This window comes from Carassius gibelio, chromosome A20 (assembly GCF_023724105.1).
Source record: "Carassius gibelio isolate Cgi1373 ecotype wild population from Czech Republic chromosome A20, carGib1.2-hapl.c, whole genome shotgun sequence".
NCBI lineage: Eukaryota > Metazoa > Chordata > Actinopteri > Cypriniformes > Cyprinidae > Carassius > Carassius gibelio.
The window spans coordinates 18,222,027-18,244,403 of NC_068390.1; the positions used below are offsets into that span (position 1 = coordinate 18,222,027).

The 22,377-nt window shown below is 37.0% G+C and overlaps 1 protein-coding gene across 4 annotated transcripts; it reads right to left on the bottom strand.

Annotated features, from left to right (window-relative positions):
• Positions 1-7,320: 7,320 nt before the first annotated feature.
• On the bottom strand, positions 7,321-20,160 carry LOC127937976 (probable E3 ubiquitin-protein ligase RNF144A-B). 4 transcript variants are annotated; one of them, XM_052534319.1, is made up of 10 exons: positions 19,875-20,160; positions 19,506-19,586; positions 17,482-17,561; positions 12,359-12,512; positions 11,866-11,970; positions 11,705-11,765; positions 10,935-11,145; positions 10,154-10,301; positions 9,162-9,251; positions 7,321-8,707 (listed from the first exon to the last, which is right to left on the bottom strand). In XM_052534319.1, the coding sequence occupies exons 3-10, from the start codon at positions 17,502-17,504 to the stop codon at positions 8,576-8,578; spliced, it is 924 nt and encodes a 307-aa protein (XP_052390279.1). In that variant the 5' UTR covers positions 17,505-17,561; positions 19,506-19,586; positions 19,875-20,160; the 3' UTR covers positions 7,321-8,575. The 4 variants fall into 4 exon arrangements, with proteins under 4 accessions (XP_052390279.1, XP_052390282.1, XP_052390278.1 ...); XM_052534322.1 differs by having other exon boundaries at positions 17,517-17,561; positions 19,875-20,158; XM_052534318.1 differs by lacking the exon at positions 19,506-19,586 and having other exon boundaries at positions 17,517-17,561.
• Between the last annotated feature and the right edge of the window lie 2,217 nt (positions 20,161-22,377).

The window sequence follows — 22,377 nt, forward strand, 5'->3', positions numbered from 1 at the left end:
CCACAACAGGAAGCTCATGGTGAGATCCAAGAAAAAGCATGTACCCAAATCACACATGCATCCTAAACTGCATACAGGTGCTCGACATATAATTAGTATATCATCAAAAAGTTGATTTATTTAACTAATTTGTGTTGGTCTTAAGTTATATTCTAATTTTCTGAGATACTGAATTTGGGATTTTCCTTAGTTGTCAGTTATAATCATCAAAATTAAAGAAATAAACATTTTAAATATATCAGTCTGTGTGTAATGAATGGATATAATATACACATTTCATTTTTTGAATGGAATTAGTTAAATAAATCAACTTTTTAATGATATTCTAATTATATGACCAGCACCTGTATAAGATTAGAATTAATGTTTCCCAAAAACCATATAAATCATTTTGCGAAGCTAGGCCCATTCCCACCATTAACAGTAATGATAACGATAAAATGTTTTAATAATCGTTCTAACTATAAATTGACAGACATCCACAACACATCAATAACAAAACAACAACATAGAGCAGTGGTTCCCAAACCTTTTTCAACTTGGGCCCACACAACCAAACACATATGTTTGCGCAGCCCACTGCAAAAAAATGCATTGATCCCGCTATTTTTGGGTTAATAACTTAATACTCAGAAGCTAGATTGTTAACTGTCTTTATTGAATGAACTGGCAATGAGCCGAAAATAACTCGGGCTGGCACCGCTTGGTAAAACTGCTGTTGTTCTGTAGCATATGCAGCAAAAATATATAAGATAAATTGCTGGTTTATTCTTAAACCAGTCAGCGAGCTCAAATAGTGGAAGCATAGTTACAGTTTAATATTTAAACAATTTAATATTTTTTTTCTTATATATATATATATATATAAACTATGTTATTAAGTTATGACTCAGACATTTTTCCATACATGAACAATATTATTTTTTCTTTTAATATTGTATTGACTCAGTGTATCAGGGTGGTATGGGAACAGCTCCAGTCAAGACTGCAAGACATCTACCTCAAACGCCGCAAAAGCAGAACTGTTAAAATCATCAAAGACTCCATCAACCCCAGTAACCATCTTTTCACTTTGCTGCCATCTGGTAAGCGCTTCCGTAGTCTGATGGCAAAAACCGAGAGACTCAGGAGGAGTTTCTTCCCCCAGGCCATTAGGCTCCTAAACTCAAAACCAGCCTCTTAACACTTAATATTCACTTTATCAGTAAGATATTTATTATTCACTACCTCACACTGACACACTGACAGTGTCACAACCTGTTTGCACATTTGCCTCTTGTACATTCCTGTGTATCTTAATATTTAAGACTACAGTTTACTTTCATGCACATTATTTTCCATTTTATATTTAATTTCTACAGTATACATCTTTTTTATATTTTATTCTTATGTTTGTTTTTTTTGTTTAGTTTTATTTCATTCTTTCATAGCTATATTTATGTATATTCTCATCTGTGTTGTATTCTTTAATAATTGCACTGTCTATGGAGCGGACCTGACTCACATTTCACAGCTGGTTATATATGCTCTATATAATTGTGTATGTGATGCAGGGGCGTAGAAGTGAGGGGGACAGAAATTACACACACACACACACACACACACACACACACACACACACACACACACACACACACACACACATATAATATATCCATTTTGCTGCCATAACAATATAATATAAAACATTACAATATAACATTTCTGTAATCTATATACCCTACCAGTCAACAGTTTTATAACAGTAAGATTTTTTATGTTTTTAAAGAAGTCTCTTCTGCTCACCAAGCCTGCATTTGTTTGATCCAGAATACAGCAAAAGCAGTAATATTGTGAAATATTTTTACTATTTAAAATAACTGTTTTTTATTTGAATGCATTTTAAAATGTAAATTATTCCTGTGATCCAAGCTGTGTTTTCAGAACCATTTTCAGTATTCTTTGATGAATAGAAGGATGGAAAGATCAGCATTTATTTGAAATAAAAAGCGTTTGCAACATTATACACTATATCATTCAAAAGCTTAGAGTCATTATAATTTAATTTTTTTTTAAATAAATTATAATTAGCAAGGATTCTTTAAATTGAGCAAAAGTAATGATCAAGACATCATTTTACAAAATATTTCTATTTTATATAAATGCTGTTCTTCTGAACTTTCTATTCATCAAAGAAACCTGAAAAAATTCTACTCAGCTGTTTTTTTTTGAGCAGCAAATCAGAATATCAGAATTATTTCTGAAGTATTGTGTGAATGTAGTAATGATGCAAAAAAGAAATTTAGCTTTGAAATCTCAATAAATTACATTCTGAAACATATTCAAATAGAAATCAGTTATTTTAAATAGGCTAGAAAAATATTAAAATAAAAAAGTTTTTTTTTTTTTTGTACTTTGGATCAAATAAATGCAGACTTGGTGAACAGAAGAGTCTTCTTTATAAAACATTAACAAGCTTACTGTTCAAAAACTTTTGTTTGGTAGTGTATAGGCAACTTAAATTTTTCTATAATTTCAAGCTTTGAATGGGCTTAGAAATCTATAACTGCTGGACAATAACAAATAATAATGATTTGTTTATATAGGCCTACTACAAACACTTTTTTTTTTAAATCACATAATAAGGCAGAATAGTTTATATACTGTAATAGCACTGCATTGTTCATATACTTATTTATCACCTGCTGGAGATGACTTGAAAAAACATATTGTCGCAATCGTATCTTTAATGTGTTCGTGTTTCCAAAAGTGTCTGTGAAAACAACTGTTTTCATACAGCATAGCTGGACGCTTTTTTACAGTATATATTAGGAGTTTCCTGGTATGAATTTCTGCGCGAGAGCGACCTCCGGCTTCGAGTATGGAGAAACACACACTGCATGAGAGTTTAGCGCTCCTTGATGTTCATCTCGCCTTCTGGGTCCGAATAAAATATAATATCATGCGCAGACGGTCCTGTCTCTTTGAGTTTAAATCTATATTTATTCACACTAGCTCTTGAAAACCTCTATGCCAACACACTTGACCGAAAAAGTGCGGGGGACGAATTTCTGTTATATTAAAAGCGTATCTACGCCCTGATGTGACGAATAAAATCTTGAATCTTGAATAGTAATTGGCGGCCCACCTGCAATACCATCGTGACCCACTAGGGGGTCAAACATTAAAGAATACCTGATGATGGCAACCTTTCTCTGGTGGGGACAAAAGGACTGAAGAGAAGGATGTAAAGACCAAAGCACTAATGTATTATTTTTATTTTTTAAATACGCTATTACAGTATTTCATATTTTAAATTACTAATTGTTTTTAATTAGTAGTGGTACTTTTTAATTTTTTATCGTTTTTTTTTCTATTTAGCTTTATTTTGAGTTTTATTTTTCATTTAATTATATTTTATTTTATAAATGTAGTACTTCAATGTGTATACTAATGTAGAATCAGAATAGTTCTCTTGGCAACAAAGATTTTCATGTAATATTTACATTTATCTGTCTGTCTATCTAAATTAGTTTCCTACAAAAAAACAACAAAATGAAACAAAAAAATCATTCTAAAGTTATTACAATACAATAATTACTGATGCTTTGGATATATGATGCAATACTGGACAATAAAGATTGAATGCCTACATCTTAAACTAGCTGAGCAGCTGCTAAAATAGTACTACTTACATCTTAGAGCTTATATTAATTTGTGTTAATAACAATAATACAAAACTAATGGTGTGTATCTGATATTACACTAACGATGGAACATCTACAGTATTTAATCTGCAGGAAGCTCACAGACACTTTAGCAGTTGGTGAAGTGTGTGGTGGTTTGTCCTAGCAGCAGGCCTGTTATAGGCTTTTCAGGGCAGACTGTGGAGGTTGGTGAAGGCCACAGAGGATACAGGGACCATCGCGCCTGCTTGTCTCCATCTGTAGCTGAAGCTGGTAATTATAGTTGGGAGAGGAGCCCGCAGCTTTATGCCATCTGCCAGCGGGACCGTAGAGCCAGGCTGAAGAGGGCACAAAGGCCCAGTGAAGTTCCCTTAGCTGTGACCGACAGGAGGACCAACACCTGCCAGCGAGCCGCTGGGTATCAGCTGCTCAGATGGGGCACGCGATGGAGTAAGCAAGGTCTGGTCTGAGATGGTGAAAGCAGCAGGTCACATGCAGAAAACCAAGACTAACATGGTGTTTCTGCCTTATGTTATAAAGCAGAACTCCAGTAATCGAAGTGAATGGCTTTAGTGGGCTTATTTCACATAAATGATAAGAAAAAAAAGAAAAAAATTAATCAGTAATACCATCTTGTGGCTGAATACATGCAGTACCACTCAATAAAAGCACTTAAGTGTGTCTGTCGAAGCAAACCTTTGTTGAACCTTCAAACAAGCGTTCCGGACAAATGCTCACAACTCTAATTTAACATCCAAGCGAGTGTAATGACAGGAAGACAGCTGTGCTCCTGGCTCTCACTTTCCTACGTGTTGGCACAGCGTAGTGCTCTGCAGTCTGCTGTAGCGTGGTCTGCTCTGCCCGTCCTGAGTGTCACCAGAGCTCGTGTGTGAACCGCTGGTGAGCGTGGACACAGATGGTGCGGGGGGAGCGGCGCGTGAATATATGATGCTGGAGGGTGAAGTGTAGCGGGTCGAGGCAGATGCCCACTGGCCCCGCGAGAGCAGCTCTTCTCGGTCAGCCACGATGGACGTCGACATGTTTGATAGAGTATTTAGGATGCATGGAAAACTACGGAACTTATTGTGAGACTTCACATGGATTTATGTCAAGATTCGGAATCATTTGAAAAGTGGGAACACAGTAGTTCTAAACCCTTTATGTAAACTGCGTACTGCATTGAACAGTGTTGAGTACTCGAGACTCGGACTCGGTCTTGGACTCGGTCTCGAGACCGTATTTTAATGGTCTCGGTCTTGTCATGGACTCGTGTGCATTTTGACTCGGTATTGACTCGGACTCGAACATATTAGGAATCGGACTTATGCCCGAGTCCACTCGAGTCCCAATCAAAATATTTCATGATTATTACTGTATGTTAATGTTTATTTAAATTGATGTATGATTGACACATCCAATGACTGGTGATTTTCTTTTGACGTGAGACGTTAGGCCAGCAACACACTGGATGCGTGGCGCAAGCGCCTCAGCTGCGTGGCGTGTCTGTTTTTAATTCGGCTCCCATGTTAACAGGTTAGATCTTGCAGACTGCCTGCGTGAGACGCGCGGAAAACCCGTGCATGCTAGAAATAGAACCGACGCCTATTTTTCACGCGACACGCGTGCATGTTGGAAGCGTTTCCAGGCAAAATATACTAGGAAAATATGTTTATATGTCATTTTGTACACAAATACATATTAATTCATGACATTTTGATATTTGAAAGTCTATAGGTTGACATAAATTCAGATATAAATGTAATTTTCAAAATAAATTAATAATCGATTTTCAAATATTGCACCTGTCAAACATACTCTATTTTGCCGTCAATACTGTTGATGGTGTCTTATTAGTAGGTGTGTAAAAAAAAAAAAAACAATTGATATTGATGTCATGAAGACAAGAGCCTGGTTTTTTGGCGGCCTCCCTCTATGTCACCTACAGCAGCGTGCCAGCGCGAGTCGTCAGGCACGCTTCTGGTGTGTAAAGACACAGAAAACGCGAAGCAGCCACCACGTTTCTGGCACGCAGCAGAGACGCCACGCAGCCAGTGTGTCACCGGCCTTAAGTTACCCTCCTGCCATCCGCCTGTAGTGATCCCGCTTTCCAGAAAGCCACATTGCTACATTATTTCTCTCAACTGTGTTATTTTTACAAAGTAGGACAAAATGGTCACAGAAAAAAAACAAATATTAATTAAATTATATAATGAATACAGACACAGACTGTCTCAACACTAAACATCTCCCCCTCAAAAACAATGTCTGACAGAATGCATTGAACTTATATGGCATTTGATCCAGCTTTCTTCCCCTGGCACATACACACTTTTGGATTAAATTTTCCTGGACAGTCAGTCGGCTCTTGTGTGTATGCCCTCCGTAACTAAAAAAAATAGTGTGTATTTTACCCTGCATTAAAACGCACCATCCAGGGAAATTAGCATTAGATTATCCGTTGCTGTTACAGAAAGTGATAAAATGGTGACTGTTGTCAGTCCCCGCTTCCTCTGCGCCAGTAGAGAGAGTTTTTAGTTGGGGTGGATTGATCATGAGACCACATCGTGCTTGGTTGGGTAGCTGGATGGTCTCCTCACTTATTTTTTTGAAAAGTAATTATGCCCATCTGTAATCTTCACAACATCTAAAGTGCACATAATCCAAGACATTTGTAAGGATATTAGCAGTCATTAGTTAAGCTTCAATGTTAAAAGTTATGTAAAAGCTGTTACAGTTGAACATTTACAGGTATAGTGGTACAGTAATGTTACTTGTACTAGAAGTGTTATGTAGAATTACAATATAGAGTCGTACAGTAATATTATGTGTACTAGAAAGGTTATATGGATGTGTATAGTGGTACAACGATGTTATGTGAAAATGAGCACTTAATATTGACAAGTAACACTAAATAATAATAATAAAATAACCTTTACACCACATACTATGTGGCCCTTTTACCCTTTATTGTTTCCACCAAACATTTTACATACTCTTGAAGATTTCTTTAGGTCTTGTCTCAGACCCAATCTCTCTGGTCTCGGTCTTGACTCGGACTCGACCCTTTCTGAACTCGGTCTTGACTCGGACTCGACCCTCTCTGGACTCGATCTGGACTCGGACTCGAATGAGCTGGTCTCGACTACAACACTGGCATTGAATTTCAAACATGAATTTCAAAAAAGACGACCAGTCTGTGTTTACGTGCTTGAATCAGTCTATGGTTGTAGTCCTCATGTAAATAACACTGCTAACTAAAATAGATTGTATGTAGGCTAGCAGAGATTTCAAAAGAATGGAAGAAAGTGAAGCGTCCAACATGGCAGCTCTAGTAAAGGAAGTTCTACCTATAAAATAATTGTTGAGATTTTAGGTATTTCCTTATTCAGTTACACAGGAACTACGTTTTCAAGATTGCCCGGAAAGTGAAAAGGTAAAATGCCTTGCCTTCATGTCATCACGACTTTGCAACTTTTAAATAACTTCCCAGGACCTGAATGCTAAATCTAAAAACACTAAATCTAAATGAGATTCAACTTTGTGAAAAGGTACAACATTACATTAGAATATACTGTTCTGCCCAAAAGTAATTATCTTTTTTTTTTTTACTTCGTAAAGAGTTTTTTTAAAACACAAGAAAAGCCAAACAACTGGATTGCAGCATAATAATATATTTAAATGTGAAAAACATGTGAATACACACATACAGTTCGTTACAAAAAGTAAAAAAATAAATAAAAATAAAGACATACAAAAATAAAAGGCATATTTAACAAAGAACAAGAACAAAAACTAGATGTGCCCTAGTCATCAACCAGTTATTAATGTGCTAGACAATGAACATGTGGGCTTACACATTACATTTGGCGAACTGTTCCCAAAAGTATTACTTCAAAAAATAAATTAAACAAATACACAACTTCTAGAGTGACCTGAAAAGAAAGAAGTTAAGCCTCACTGGCCTGATTACTCTGACCTAAATTGGCAGGCACATGGTAATGCAGGTTGTATTTGGATCTTCAACAGGTTTTGGATAAGACTCGTCTGGGTTGGAAATAAAAGCCATCGTTTGTTATGACAACAAAATGTATCTGTAGATGACATCATTCGCAAAGTGAATAACATTTGTGACAGCTCGGTTATAAACAGTGATTGATATTTGACCAGCTGTCTGATACCAGGATAACAGAAAATCTTTCAGCAACACCCAAGCCTACAAGCTTTGAGAAGGCATCAGGTGACATGTCTGCTACATCTATGGTGCGTATACAGTATCTGAGCAGATTCAATGGAAGAACAATGTTTTACTGTCCTAAGAAAGAGCTTAAGCATATACTGTAGAAGCAAGTGGCAGAGTGATTAGATCCTCTGCTGGAGGTACAGAAGTGAAACATCCTCGGCCTACAGCATGTATACGCAATTAGACAGAAAAAACACACACACACACAAAAAAAAAACACGGCGGAGATATTGAGGTTATGTGACTATGCTACAAGAAAATTATGAAAGCACTGCTAAGAAATGTATTCCTGTCAAGTGTGTTTGTTATATCTCAGGATAAACAACATCAAAAAATTGCTTAGTCAACTTTAATACCAAATAAAGTGAAGAAAAAGTGATGCTGAGAAAAGATACAAGACAATGGAACAAAAAAACTAAACAAAAGTGTTTGCTTCCAAACACTACAGATCTGCTTGACTCCAGTGGCTCATCCAGTTCAGCTTCTCAGCTTTTCTGCTCCTCTGTTACACCTTTCAATGCAAGTCAACATATACAAAAGTGCAATCTCACGGACCAGATAAGACTTTAACCAATGCACCTGCAAAGTGTGCTCAGGAGAACAAGACAGGATCACAGCCGATCCTCTGTCAAATGAGAGGAAAGTCAACTCCTGAAGCTGAATCGGAGCTCTAGGTGGGAAGAGTGTCATCGTCGCCGCGTTTACACTTGCACTTGCAGCAAAGCACGAAAGGGGTGGCCAGCAAAAGGAAAGGGGAGGCCACTAGCAACAGCAGACCGAAGCCAGCAAAAATCCCAACAACCTGAGCACAGAGTTGACAGATCCAGGGAGAGAGGAAAAAACTAAGTACATTTAAGATAAAAAAGAAAAGAGCAAAAAGATAAACAACATGTGCACATTCCTGCTAATTATAAAACCAGTATAGATTGGTCTGTGATTCTTTGACATGTCAAAACAGATCGCATTCAGCCACAGGGGGGCAGTAATGGTTTTCTGATCGTATCTTGGCTTCGGTCCTAGAGCTACTGATACTGATTTAGTAAAGAGAATATATACATTTGTGTGTGTGTTTTGTATAGAGTAAGGCATTAGCAAGTGTGACATAAGCCACTCTTGTAATAAACATAACATCTCCCTAGTATAGAAACATAAATCATGCCCTGTTGGCTTTTAGAAGATTTAAGGCTATTTCAGGTGAATTGTGTGGGTCAGCTTCAGATCTGCAGTCTAGAGGGATATGCTCATGTGGTACATACCTGTGTACGATGCCAGATGACGGAGGCTCTGGAATGACCCAGTTTGTTCCGGCATGGTCCTTTATCATAATGGATCAGTAAGAAGTCATCCTGAGGAGATGAAGGAGAGATGTTAGCATCAATAAAGTAGTTATGTGCATGAAAAAGATGATTCCCCTTGCTTCAAAAACATATATTCTCCTTCTTTTTCTGCTTGGTTATTTTGGGTGGTATATGAGGTCTGATTTGTTAGTGTTAGACATGACTTCTAAAGTGAAACTGGAAAGGTCTAGAATCACTTTGATCATGAAATACAGTTACAGTAAGTGCAAGATGTGCAGCGCCAGTCTGTCACATAAATAGCATTACAATGAAAACAGGATTGTAATAGAATCTTATGAGTTCTTTGTGCCCGTGTATCAGCGTTGTTGTTATGGGAAGAGTTACCCTTTCAAACTAGCATGTTCAAGTTCATGTGTACATTTGTGTCCTTTTGTGTTTATTGTTTATCTTTAATTTATTCTTTTCAACATTAGGCGTAACATTATAACAATAACTTTTTTTTTCTTGCCGATGCTATGAGAAAAGCACATCCACAGTGGGAATTACACTCTGGATACATCACGTAACTTAGCTTAAGTTCACTTGCATTAGCATCCTTTTGTGCAGATAGAAGCTGTAATGTTACGTTTGATTCATTTCAAAGGATGTCATAGAACGGGCTTTAGTTTACTGCAGTTGATCTCATCAGCTTCACCTCATCCAGCTATTACTTTTAGAGGTTCTTTTTTTGAAATGAGAAACTGAAAAAAATGGCCAACTCTACAATTAAGATGAATATGAGTTACATGAAGAAGCAGCACTTAGTAACTCCAACAATATATTGGTCTCACCAAGCACAACTGTACTTGAGGAATAAGACATGAAATAAGACATCCCAATAAAAGTTCTGCTTATACAGTAAATAGTATGACCTTTGTCAAAATAATAAGAACAACAAAGTGAAAACTTACATCTAATGACTCCAAGCAGTACCAGCAGAAGGCGTGCTTGCAGTTCTTACACATCATCTGGGCACAGCCTTCATCTCTCTCAATGTACACTTTACATTTAGGACAGCGTTTGATCGGAGCCTCGTCCCCCTCACTCTTGAAATTGGAGCTGAAAGTGAGGAGATGAACATTCAAGAGAACGGTTCAGAGTCTCATGTTCGGTTTCATCAAGCCTATTTGAATATCTCTTACATTGAAGTGTGATTTTACTTGCTAACATGCTTTAAATACATTATATGTATAAACAAAAGTTTGGAGTCTGTAAGATCACCAAGGCTGCTTTTATTTGATAAAAAATTCAGTACAACTATGATATTTCGATTTAAAATTTGATGCATTTTCAAATGTAATTTATTTCTGTGATGGCAAAGTAGAATTTTCAGCTGCCATTACTCCAGTCTTCAGCATCACATGATCCTTGAGTAATCAATCTAATATTCTGATTTGCTGAATGTTGTAATTTCTACCATGTTTTTGCTTCGATTAAATGGAATCCAAACAGAAACGTTACTAAAATGAAGACCAGTCAGTTCCTAAAAAGTGTATGCATAATTTGTTGAAGGATACTTCAATAATATCTGTAACCTGGATTTTTATTAGTGGAGAGAAACCTATTAAAAGAATCTGAAATCAACATAAGAAGTTATTTTTGTTTTTATGCAACGAGGTGCACCCACAGAAACAAGATTTCTGCTGAGAATGCGACATGATTTGATGCTGAGGGTCTAAAGTACACTAGTACCCGTTTTCCCCAGGCAGGAAGGTGGTAATTGGCACGCTCTCCTGACACGTGTGGCCGGTGGGGCAGTCTGCCTTGCAGGCGGAGCAGAAACGCAGACTGCACTGAGGACACTGCACCGGCTGCGGCAACTGCACCTCCGATTCATTCAGCTGGCACACGGATTGGCATGAAGATGATGGGCACCAAGTCCGACAAGGATCCAGAAGCACCTCTGCAAGGAAAAACAAACAGCATATTAGAAATGATGACCTGTTTGATTTGATCTACATTTACATTTTCCCCGGGTTTGACATGAGGTATCAAATTTTATTTTGACAAAAGAGATTGATGTATAAACACACTGTAAGTTTGTATGTTGAAAGGACTTCCTCCCCAGTGGAAAAAAACTAAGATGCAAAAAAATCTCATTCGGAATGAAACCTCTAACAATGTTATGATCGCTTTATGTTGCACAATTCTGTGTAAAAGATTTATGAATGTGTCCATTTGATGCAGGCTTTTCAAAGAGGCTGCTGTTGAAGATGTAGCTGTTAAAATACTATATTAGACATGGCAAAACTCACAGAAAAAAAAAAAAAAAAAAAAAAATATAATAATAAAAATAAAAATACCTTACCCATCTTACAAGAATGAAGCATTATTAATTTCAAATACAATGCATTTCTTAGAGGCACATTAGCAAATAACAAAAACTTAAAACAGATATGAAAAAAAGGGTGTTAAAGCTAAATTAGAACTCTGTACTTCATGAAACTCTCAGGAAAACTCACCTCGCTCAAATTGGAGTCTCTTATAACGCTGCATGATATCGTTAGCCACCATAGACTCAATCTACATAAAGAAAAAACTCAAATTAATTAAGCAAGATAGAAGCAAGTGGCAGTGGGTGAGAGACTGTCTTAATACTTTAAACTATTTTAAGCAAGCTTACTTCGTTTTCCAGCAAATGTCCCAGTTTTGGGCAGGCAGAGTCTGGACAGCTAATAACTGTTTCAAGGCCTTCTTTAATGAGGAGTTCAACATATTGCTTCAAACACTGTAAGAGACAAATTCTTATTTTTTTTTTCCATCTTTGAAAAAAACTAGAGACGGATGCTGCCTCTGGTTAAGTTTCCGCCCACAGTCCATCACAGCATTCTGCTGAGACAACATTCAAGACCTGCTCGCAGAGAACAGACCAGTTTGACCAACATCAAGATTCAAGAAGCTTATGCATGATTAAAACAACTATCAAAGCATTAGTATATAATTATATGTGCACATACTAAATTCTATAGTCATTATTTAGAAAAATATATAATAATGACAGTAAAAGGATCACTAGCTCCTGTATTTTTTGTGCATTTACATTACTGTATTCCCACTTGTGGAAAGACAGTCAAGTAATTTGTTGGATTGCACACTACTGAAGACACAGCCCTTACCAGACTGCAAAATATGCACTGGCACTGGGAGATGGTGGTCATCTGTTCCAGGGGAAACTCTCCCAGGCACAGTTTACAGGACAGAAGGGGCGCCAGGTCCACGTCCCAGCTGGGTTCGTAGAGAGAACTGCTCATGATGCACAGATCTGGGACACTAAAATACAGACAGAAAGCATTAAAAAAACAGCTTAAGCAGTTAATAAATATCATACTGTTTTATTTAAATAAATTGAAAAAACAAAAATATATATAAATCAATTATAAATGTACCAAGTGAATTTAGCCATCACGAAAATTTTTACATTTTAATACAATAATATACTATTACATGTTTAATAATATTTTAAATTATTTATATATTTTATGCTTCGTCATTTTTATTAGTTTTTGTACATCACATTTATTTTTATTATTTCTATTAAACTTTAGTTTGTTTTTATTTCGGTTTTATTAATTTTAGAACTTAAACTTTGCTCATGTAGCTGCCTAGGCAACATTTATTTAGTTTTATTCTATTTCAGCTTCATTTCAATGACCTAAAATATTTAATAATAGTTTTAGTTTCAGTTCATGATGATCACATTATAATGAATAGTAAGAAATGAATATTAATTTTGAGATTTGCCACAAATTACTTTAACGGTGTTTGTAAAAATTTACTTTAAGTGAGCATTAGAGGACAACAAAGGTAAAATATAATGAGGGGGAAAGACACTTCCCCTTAAACTATGACAAAGATTTGGGGTACCTCACTCCTTATCTATTAAATTGTTTGGTCTGCCACAAGAGTTTTCCCTTTAAAGAGCTTCTGCAGTTTGCTAAGGGCTTGTCCAATCAGTCAATGACAAGTATGTCAATATCCCCCAGTACTGCTGCCAGGCAACCCAACGAAAACTAATGACTGTCTCTGCTGGAGAGCCCTACAGAACAGACTCCCTCAGAGAGTATGAGCAACACAGAGCAGCCTGCTAAAAACAAACAGACCTCTGCAAAATACATTATGTGCAAACTTTCAAAGCACATGACACATAGGTCACAGCAAAACTTTGGTACCAAAAGTTACTAAAATGTAACATGATTCACTCTTCCACCAAATAACCATCACAAGCTGATAGAATTAATTGTTGAGGAACATTCAGATGGTCTAGTTCGTACGCTTCCCCACAGCAGATATCCGTGTAGGTGGAGACAGATGGAGACTCATGTGCTTGCGTCTGCAGTATATCATTGTGTTGTGGTGGGAATAGTCGACAGCACAAACAGCAAAGGGCTCTCAGCAGGCTGTTCGTCTCTGTTTGGGCCTCTCACCTCCGTCAGCACACCCACACAGCCTTAACCAGACACAGCAACTCATATGTCATATGTGTCCATGGTGAAATTACTCTGTCCTTTATGACTGTTGCCTGTCAAATACATCCCTAGTGAGATGTTGGGTAGAAGCCAAGGCAGACTGTGAGACATCAGTGTTTGTATGATGTACATCTTAGGACAGTGCTGATGTGCTAATCACAGCTCTTTCTGACACCATCACCTTGTGTACCACACAAATGAAGAAAAAAAATAATGTTGTGGTGTATATGGAGTCTTTTATTAACTGCTCATTCTCCAGAGCAAACGAGGCAGTGTTGATAATTTGAAGAGAATGCAATTTAAGACATCTTTCTATGACAAACACGCTGCATCAAACCCATATACGTGATATATCACTGTGAATACAACACTGAGTGATTAAAGACTGCAGAGTTTGCCCAACTACCAAATAGATATTTCTCGATTACCAAAGTTTGTCTCCAAAATAAAAATGGTAGCCACATTCTTGCAGTATAGCCTTAATACATCAAATCTCATCAGGAGCAACTATATTATGTTGGTGCAAGGGCTGGGCAATAAGGTTATCCAATGTCCAGGCAAGTTTCAATCTGCCCCTCACATGAAACAATTGTCCATTGTAGTCGCAATGGCCACTTTCTACAATCCAGTAAACACCCAATGGATGCTGTCTGTTTTTCCTTGCAGGGGTGCTTCTGGATTCTTGTCGGACTTGGTGCCCAACATCCTCATGCTAAGCAGTCCCACCCTATATTTTTTCTGATTTGATGAATGATGAAATATATATGCAGCCACAATGAGGAAATAAAGACAAATTCCTGTTCATGATAACTAGGACATAATGAAAACAATGGCTCATTTAAACCAAGTCCACTATTATGAATGCAAAATAAATTCACATTTTTGAGTTAAGAGTTTTGTGCAAATTTCTTTTATTTTTATTCCGCTTGTATGACCAATGGCAGAGGTGTTGATGCAACCTATTTAAAAAGCCAATTATACAATTAATGAGTCGTGCAGAAATGACACATCAGCTGTTATAATGGTGTCTGCTGGATGTCTTATTTAAGAAAAGCAAAACATCCATAATAAAATTGACTGCTATTCCTTGTCTGGTGTGAAATACTGTAAATTCTGTCTTACTCTGCAATATAAAGGTTAATTTTCTTACATGACATATGCAGCTAATAAATGCAACCTCCAGAGGAACTAGTCTCTTAAAAGAAATAAACAATAGGCCTCTGAAAAAACACTCTATCAATGACCAAAGCACTCAGACAGAAGATCCAAAAATGAACAACTAGAACAAATTAAATGAAAAGGAACAAATTACCAGAAAAATGTCCACCACACCCAAACTCAAAGAGGAAATCACAGGCATGAAAGAAGCCCTATAAACCTCCATTGTGCATTCATCTAGACAACGACTATCCACATCTGGAGCTCTTCCTCCATGGGTCAGGAAGGGAAGGTCAGGAAATACCCTATATAACTGGATCACGCACAGAAGTTTGGCACAATTAACTCCTCATCAGGTCCAAGAGTCCAGCACATTTTTATACCAACTCACTCCATATCACTTTTCATTTCTGCTATTGCATCAAACTCCTAAATGTGCCGAAACCATTCACAGCTAAACTTTAAATAAGGCTGAGGGTGCTCAACACACACATGCTGTTTGCAGGTCTTCTGATTTGTGTCAGCAAAAATACTGAAATCCCTGAGCTAATTGCTTAATTGGATTACATTACGAAGGAGGGGTTTGTGAACACTTAAACAAGCATAACTGTGCTAGTCAGAGAAAGAGATTTTTTACATTAACTTGATAAATACAATCAGTCCATTCATGAACTTGGCTATTTGGACATGGAACCTAGTGCCTGACAAAAATAAAATATATTGCTAATGTTCTCAGTCACTGTCTGTTTGAAACAGTCTTCTGAGGTCGAACAGTTCCCTCTAAAGCAATCACTCTGACTCACTATCATGTTTCAATTCAAAGGAATTTTCTAATCAAGAGGGCTGTTACGACCAAACTGAACCACAGAGTTGAAGTCCTTTTTGACTTTTCAATTTTAGACTAAAATGACTGAGTAAATGCTAACAGAATCTTCATTTTTGGGGAACAGTTAATTGCTTTAATTGTTTAAGAAAATGTTAAAAACATTTGCGCAGAAGTGTGTCGATGTGAGAATAGACAGCAGACAAATTCTGAAGCAAAGAACATGTATCCTCCTCATTAAGAACAGTGTGGTCTGAAATCATCTCTGAAAGGCAGTCTACAAGTCAGAGGGAGCAGAGCATTCCTGCCAAGCACAGGATGTGAGCTATGCCCAAAGAAACAGCAACACTTCCTGTTTTTGCCATATGCATGCCAGCATATGCACGACTAGGAGCACAGACCTATGCTACTGTATGAGAGCTAGTGTAACGGTCCGCACAAAATAAGTTTTTGTCTGTTGTATGCAAAAAAAAAAAAAGCTTCTCTAGCTTCTCTACACCAAAATGCGCAAAATTTACTTTTACATGGAGTAATATCCTAAATAATTTTTTTCCTGTTCATCTGGAGAAAATTCAGAACAAGACTTTTTTTTTCTCAAAAGAATAATAAGAATAATAATAAAAGATGACACTAAAAGGAAATCTTGAGCAAAATATGCACACACCAATGTGCCATGCATCATTCCATTAATAATATTTTGGTTTAATCATTTAGTGAGAAGATGTGGCGAATAAGATCATGCGTTATAGAAGTCTAATCTCACAAACAAGGATTTGACATCATTAGTAAGTGTTAGTAAAAGAGATAAATCACACTGTGCACCAGAAAGCACTGGGAAAGCTCAAGAGGTGAATCTCTGCAGGGCTTGTTCCATTTCAGTGTAGACGACATGATCTAAAGTGGATTTAACAGATTATTTGAATGACTGGGATCAAAGGATTTATAGCAGTTCAAAAAGCACACCTATTATCTCTCATTCAACAAATGTCAACAGAAGGAATACAGAGACATATGCAGGAAAGTTTGTCTTTGTTTATACTTTGTTCTCATAGCGGTCTACAAAGTTTGAGAAATCAATACTTTAAACGTGTCCAAAGGTTTTGAAAGTAGGTTACTTTTTTACTTTTTGGTGAATCTGTAATCTCTGTTTTGAAGTCACTGGCCTGTGGCCTCATTAGCTCAGAGATTAACCTGCTTCATTGGGATTCCTTCTACTGATATGTTCACTTCAGATCAAGAGCCATTTATTGTTCTTTTGATATCGGGAATGTTTTTTTTGTTTTTTTTGCAGAAAAGCTACAATTCTGTGACATAACCTCAAGAGTGAACCCATGCTATCCAGACCAAGCTCTTGGAAGCTGTACCTGTACTGTACCTAACGGTCCTCTATCTAGGACATGGCTTCCCAAACTGGGGTTCATGAAGAAGCTAAAATCATAAGTGAGCTGAAGTAATTATTTAAACCTTAAAAATGTAAAATAAATGAAAAATGAAATACTTTATTTGTTTACCTGCAGATCATGTGACTATTAAACAAAATCAGAGAGAATCAGAGAACCACGAAATGTGTGGGGGTCAAACATAAGGCCTGTGAAGGAGCCCAACCTGGATGGCTTTCAGAAAAAAATATTCAAAATAAAAGGACCTCAAATAAAACACTAGTACATTTTGCATTTTTTCTCATTTCTTCAAGGTGATGCTTAGTCCGGTCAGATGCCTAAATGCCCTAAAATGATCCGACACCCCTGATGTGGGCTGATATTATGCTCCACTAAACATCAATACACCTCACATTCTGAAGTTGGTGATCAGCATGCAGTGAGTCACCTCAGTCTCTTGTCCAACTGAAGAGATGATAAACAGCTCCCAGATCTGAAAATTCATAAAAAGCATACATTAGTAGGCTAATCTATTAATTCTAGAGTCAATAAAAATTCACCTACCTATAAATCCTTGATGTAATATAGTGTGTGTGTGTGCGTATAAAGCAGGAAGACTGAAAACTGGCACCACAGTTTGTTCCGGACATGGGAAGTCCCTATGCATTTCATGAAAGGGGCATTCAGAGTTGACCAGCTGTACTATGGTAGACACTAATGCCCCTCTTTCATGCTCAGCCCACTGCTGTAATGTCACTCGGCTCAATCAACTTTCCCTATCTTTATCTTTATGTCTGAACATCCACATTTAGGTTTAAGGCATCAGTCTTCACGTTAAAGGGTTAGTTCACCTAAATATTTAAATTATGTCATTAGTAACTCACCCTCATGTCGTTCCAAAACTGTTAGACCTCAGTTCATCTTCGGAACACAGTTTAAGATATTTTAGATTTAGTTCGAGGGCTTCCTGTCCCTCCATTGAAAGTGTATGCATTAAAGTTGAATGTCAAAGTGAATCGTTCGTTCGTTGTCTGGCTCGGCTCGGTGTTCATCTTCAGTTCTCTCTTCACAGCGGTTCAGTCAGTGTACTGTTTGAGTAAATTAATTACTCTGCAATATTGGTTTGTTTTAACTCAGAGGGAGTGTCAGCCACATTAAAAAAGTTAACAGCTTAAGTGTGGATTAATGCTTATTGGAGACGCAAACCATTTAAAATGATTCAGTTCAATTTGGTGAACTGGTTCAAGAAGATCCGGTTACATCGAGTAATTCGTTCGCGAACCGGATATCACAAACTGCTTTGAACGCGCTCACAACAGACACGGAAGAGAAGCCAATGCTGAATAAAGTCATAGTTTTTGCTATTTTTGTACCAAAATGTATTTTCGATGCTTCAAAAAATTCTAAGTGACCCTCTGATGTCACATGGACTACTTTGATGACGTTTTTATTACTTTTCTGGACATGTACAGTATACCGTGCATACACCTTCAAAGGAGGGACAGGAAACCCTCGAACTAAATCTAAAAAATCTTAAACTGTGTCCCGAAGATGAACGGAGGTCTTACGGGTTTGGAAACGACATGTGGGCGAGTTATTAATGACATAATTTTAATATTTGGGTGAACTAACCCTATAATCAATGAATGGACGTTTTCACAATGAAGTGTTCAATCCCTTTTAATAAAAGGTTTTTACACACGACTACAGGTTAGATTCATCATTCTTGCCAAAGAGCAGTTAATTTAATATGTAATTAATTTCATAACTGGCTGCCAATAAAAAGACACTACAATATGTCTAGAGTTCAATACTCAAATCAAGCATGATCTGGGTCACTCTGATTGGCCACAGACCAAAAAAAGCAACAAATGCCAAGGCTGTGGCTGTGGCTGCTAGTTGAGTCAAACTAAGCTGAGAGGCTTTGTTGGAGTCTATATGCATGAACAGGGCACATGTCCAACTCGCCCCTGCTCTTCTACAGTGGACTGAGCACCGGAAGAAATTATTGTCAGACTGATAAAATCTGAATTAAATTGTGTTTGTGTAAGCTGGATGTGAACCACATTTGTGGTTACAGGTGGGGTAATTATCATTAACTAAGACCAAAACTAATTAAATTAAATTAAAAGACCTGTTAAATAAAATAAAGCTGAAATCAAATAATATATATAGTTGTTACAAATGGTTATTTCACATTGATCAAACTGATTTCCTGGTGCATTAAACATCCAGTGTGGGAAGCATATTCTTGCACTGAATCAACAGATTGCATTATATAACAAATAATTAATAAAAACTCCCACAAACATTGTAAAAGGTCATGTTTTGACTGAGCTATATCCTGGGATAGGGGCACATGATCACATCTGTTTTCAGAGTGGTCTAGCATTCAGTAAACAAAACTAAGTTTAACAAAGTAATGACAATCACTTACATGTTACTGTTCTTATTGCAGTACGTTAAAGCCACTGGTGGTCATATTTAGAGGGAATGCCTGTTGTTTTACGACCCCAGCCTCCAAAGACAAGATAAGATATAGTTTCCTTGGATGTGAATATGAATCGGCTCAGCCTGACGATATGCTGATATTTGTGTAACGTTATTCATTTAAAATATACACAGTATATTACAAAACAGCGTCAAAAGCAGCTACAGTACATTATCAAATAGAGCATGCAAGGTGGCATGCAACAAACACAAATCACTGCTTTCACATCAGAATGGCTCCCACGAAGAGTGAATACGCTGCTCAATTCATTGACATAATAATAACACTAACAGTTACGTTACATGCACCGCTTACCTTATGATGAATCTTTTTGCTGTCAGTCTGTTATAAGAATATTCATGTTCCATGCACAACTAAGCACAATGTCTTCCTATACGTCCACATTATTCACAGATAAAAAAAAAAAAAACATAGCGCACAGAATCGTAACAACGAAAGAGACTTCTTTATCAGGGAAGCGTTTTCTGCCCTAATTAACATCAGCAGGTCGGAGGGTCGGACTGGTCCCCGTGATTCTCTGGAGAGGCGTCATTTGACTGCGCTCGAAGGCGCGCGGCTGCTGATGTGCTGCGCTCGTGGGCGCCCTCTGCTGACGCGACGCACGCAGTGCTGTAGATACCCGGAAGACGAGCGGAAACTGCCACCTGCTGGTGTTTGTCCGCATCAGCGGAGCTGTCCTAATTTGACCTCTGCATGAGACGTCATGAGAGCACCAAAATTCATTGTGCAGTAAATAAAAGTTATAGTTAATAAAAAAGACATTTTTTAATAGTAGATTGTCTACGTATTATTAAAAAGATTTCGAGTGAAGTTTGCTCCAAGTCATATTGAAATTGCATTGACTGATTGTATCAATTTATCAGATGTATGAAATATATATATATATATATATATATATATATATATATATATGTATGTATGTGTGTGTGTGTGTGTGTGTGTGTCTGTATGTGTGTGTGTATAAAAAACACGGAATTTACTGTGAACTTAGATAAACTATAATTTAACTTAATTGAAATGTAAATATGAAATGATATAGTTTCATCTGTGTTTCCTTAATTATGCACATTTCTAATTCTAGAGGTCGATTTATATATAGAGAGATAATTTTTTGATGCTATTATCATGATTATATTCTGTAAATTTGGCACGTCTTGTACTTTTAGTACCATTTATCGCCACTAGGTGTCAGTCTGAGGCTGACAAGCTTACATTACAGCATGTGGCAACGTCACAGAAGATTTAGTTCATTCATGCTGCAGTAAAAAAAAAAAGCGCACTTGTCTACACCGCAGAACATGTCAGGACATGTAAAGCATATTATTTTTCCAGATGTTAGTTGTTTTGGAAGTCTGCATAATAATCTACATGCTAATGTGATGTTTGGAAATAATGCCCTTAAAAGCATGCATGCTGTAATTTGCAGGATAGTGCTGAAGACAGAATCTAATTACACACTGTGTAATTATGAATGCATTACATTTTAATGCAAACTAATTGATGATGTGATGATAGAATGTCAAACTGGATAAACCTAAAGTTCTGTCACACAGAGAACTACAGATTTACTTAACATTGTGACATTTTGTGACACTTTTAAATAAACTAAATGTCTAAATACAAATTTTGTCATTCATTTTTTATTATTGGGTATAGTCTAATGTTATACTGACAAGACAGCAGTGGAAGAAATGAGCTGTTCGAAGAGAGAAAATATCAAGTGTGCCGATTTCTTGGTGAAAAATGTTGGAAAGCAGAGCAGGTCAGACATTGCCTGTTTGGTGTTTACCTTTTCACTCCATGTAGCCCAGGGCCAAGGCACTATGGCAACTTCCTTGCACCAGGAAGGGAATAATTGCAGTTCGGAATTCCAAATGGATGGTGTGCGTTGTTGAAGGTGTTAGTTTTGTGCGTCTCATTCAGATACTGCAATCTGTCTGACTAAAGAAAACAGTCACATATCGACCTGGTTCCTGCGGTGGGTTTCTGTGTTTATGTGTTGCAAATCAGTGGATTTGCTTCTGTAAAGGGATACAACATTGAAAGCTGCCATGTTTTATGTCATGAAAAGACATATATGGGATTTTGTTCATTAGTGCAAGTAATATATCATGTTCTTTAGCAGCTGCAATTTTCTTCTTTGGCTCCTATGTGGCTTGGAGATAAATTCTCTATCTTTTTTTAATGTTTCTGTTATAAAGGATCACTTTAATCTATCAGCTTATTTTCCTTCCTGCATTTGGGTGGTATCTTCTGAAGGAAATGTTACACTGAGTGTGATGAATCTGTGTGAAGCACAGGCCCTTTATTACAGAAAATAGCAAATGTGAAATATCACTGACGTCTAAAGCGGGTCAAGAAAATGTTAGCAAAGTGTGATATTTGGCACATTTTTTAGTCTTTGAATACAGTCATTTTAATAGAGATCCACACAATCTGATACTTGGAGAAAAGGTGCAGTCACATTAGTGAAATTATGTAGACAAAAAAGGTCCATTGTCTGTTGTCAATGTTATAGTGATGTACGAAGCACATCTCAAACAGAAATCACTTCCTAGCCAAGCAGGTGTTTTTTGTTCAATGCAGCAACTTGTTGCAAATTCTGTGTGATAAAATTTTTCACATTTGGGTGAATTTCCCACCACACATTTCACATTCAAGTTGGTCATGCAAATTTGCCATGTTGCTGTTGACCAGCTGAAAGCTGCTTGGTTCGAAAGCGATTGTAAGAGCATTTATATATAAATCTTTTATAACAATATACACTACAGTTTAAAAAGTTTGGGTTCAGTCAGTT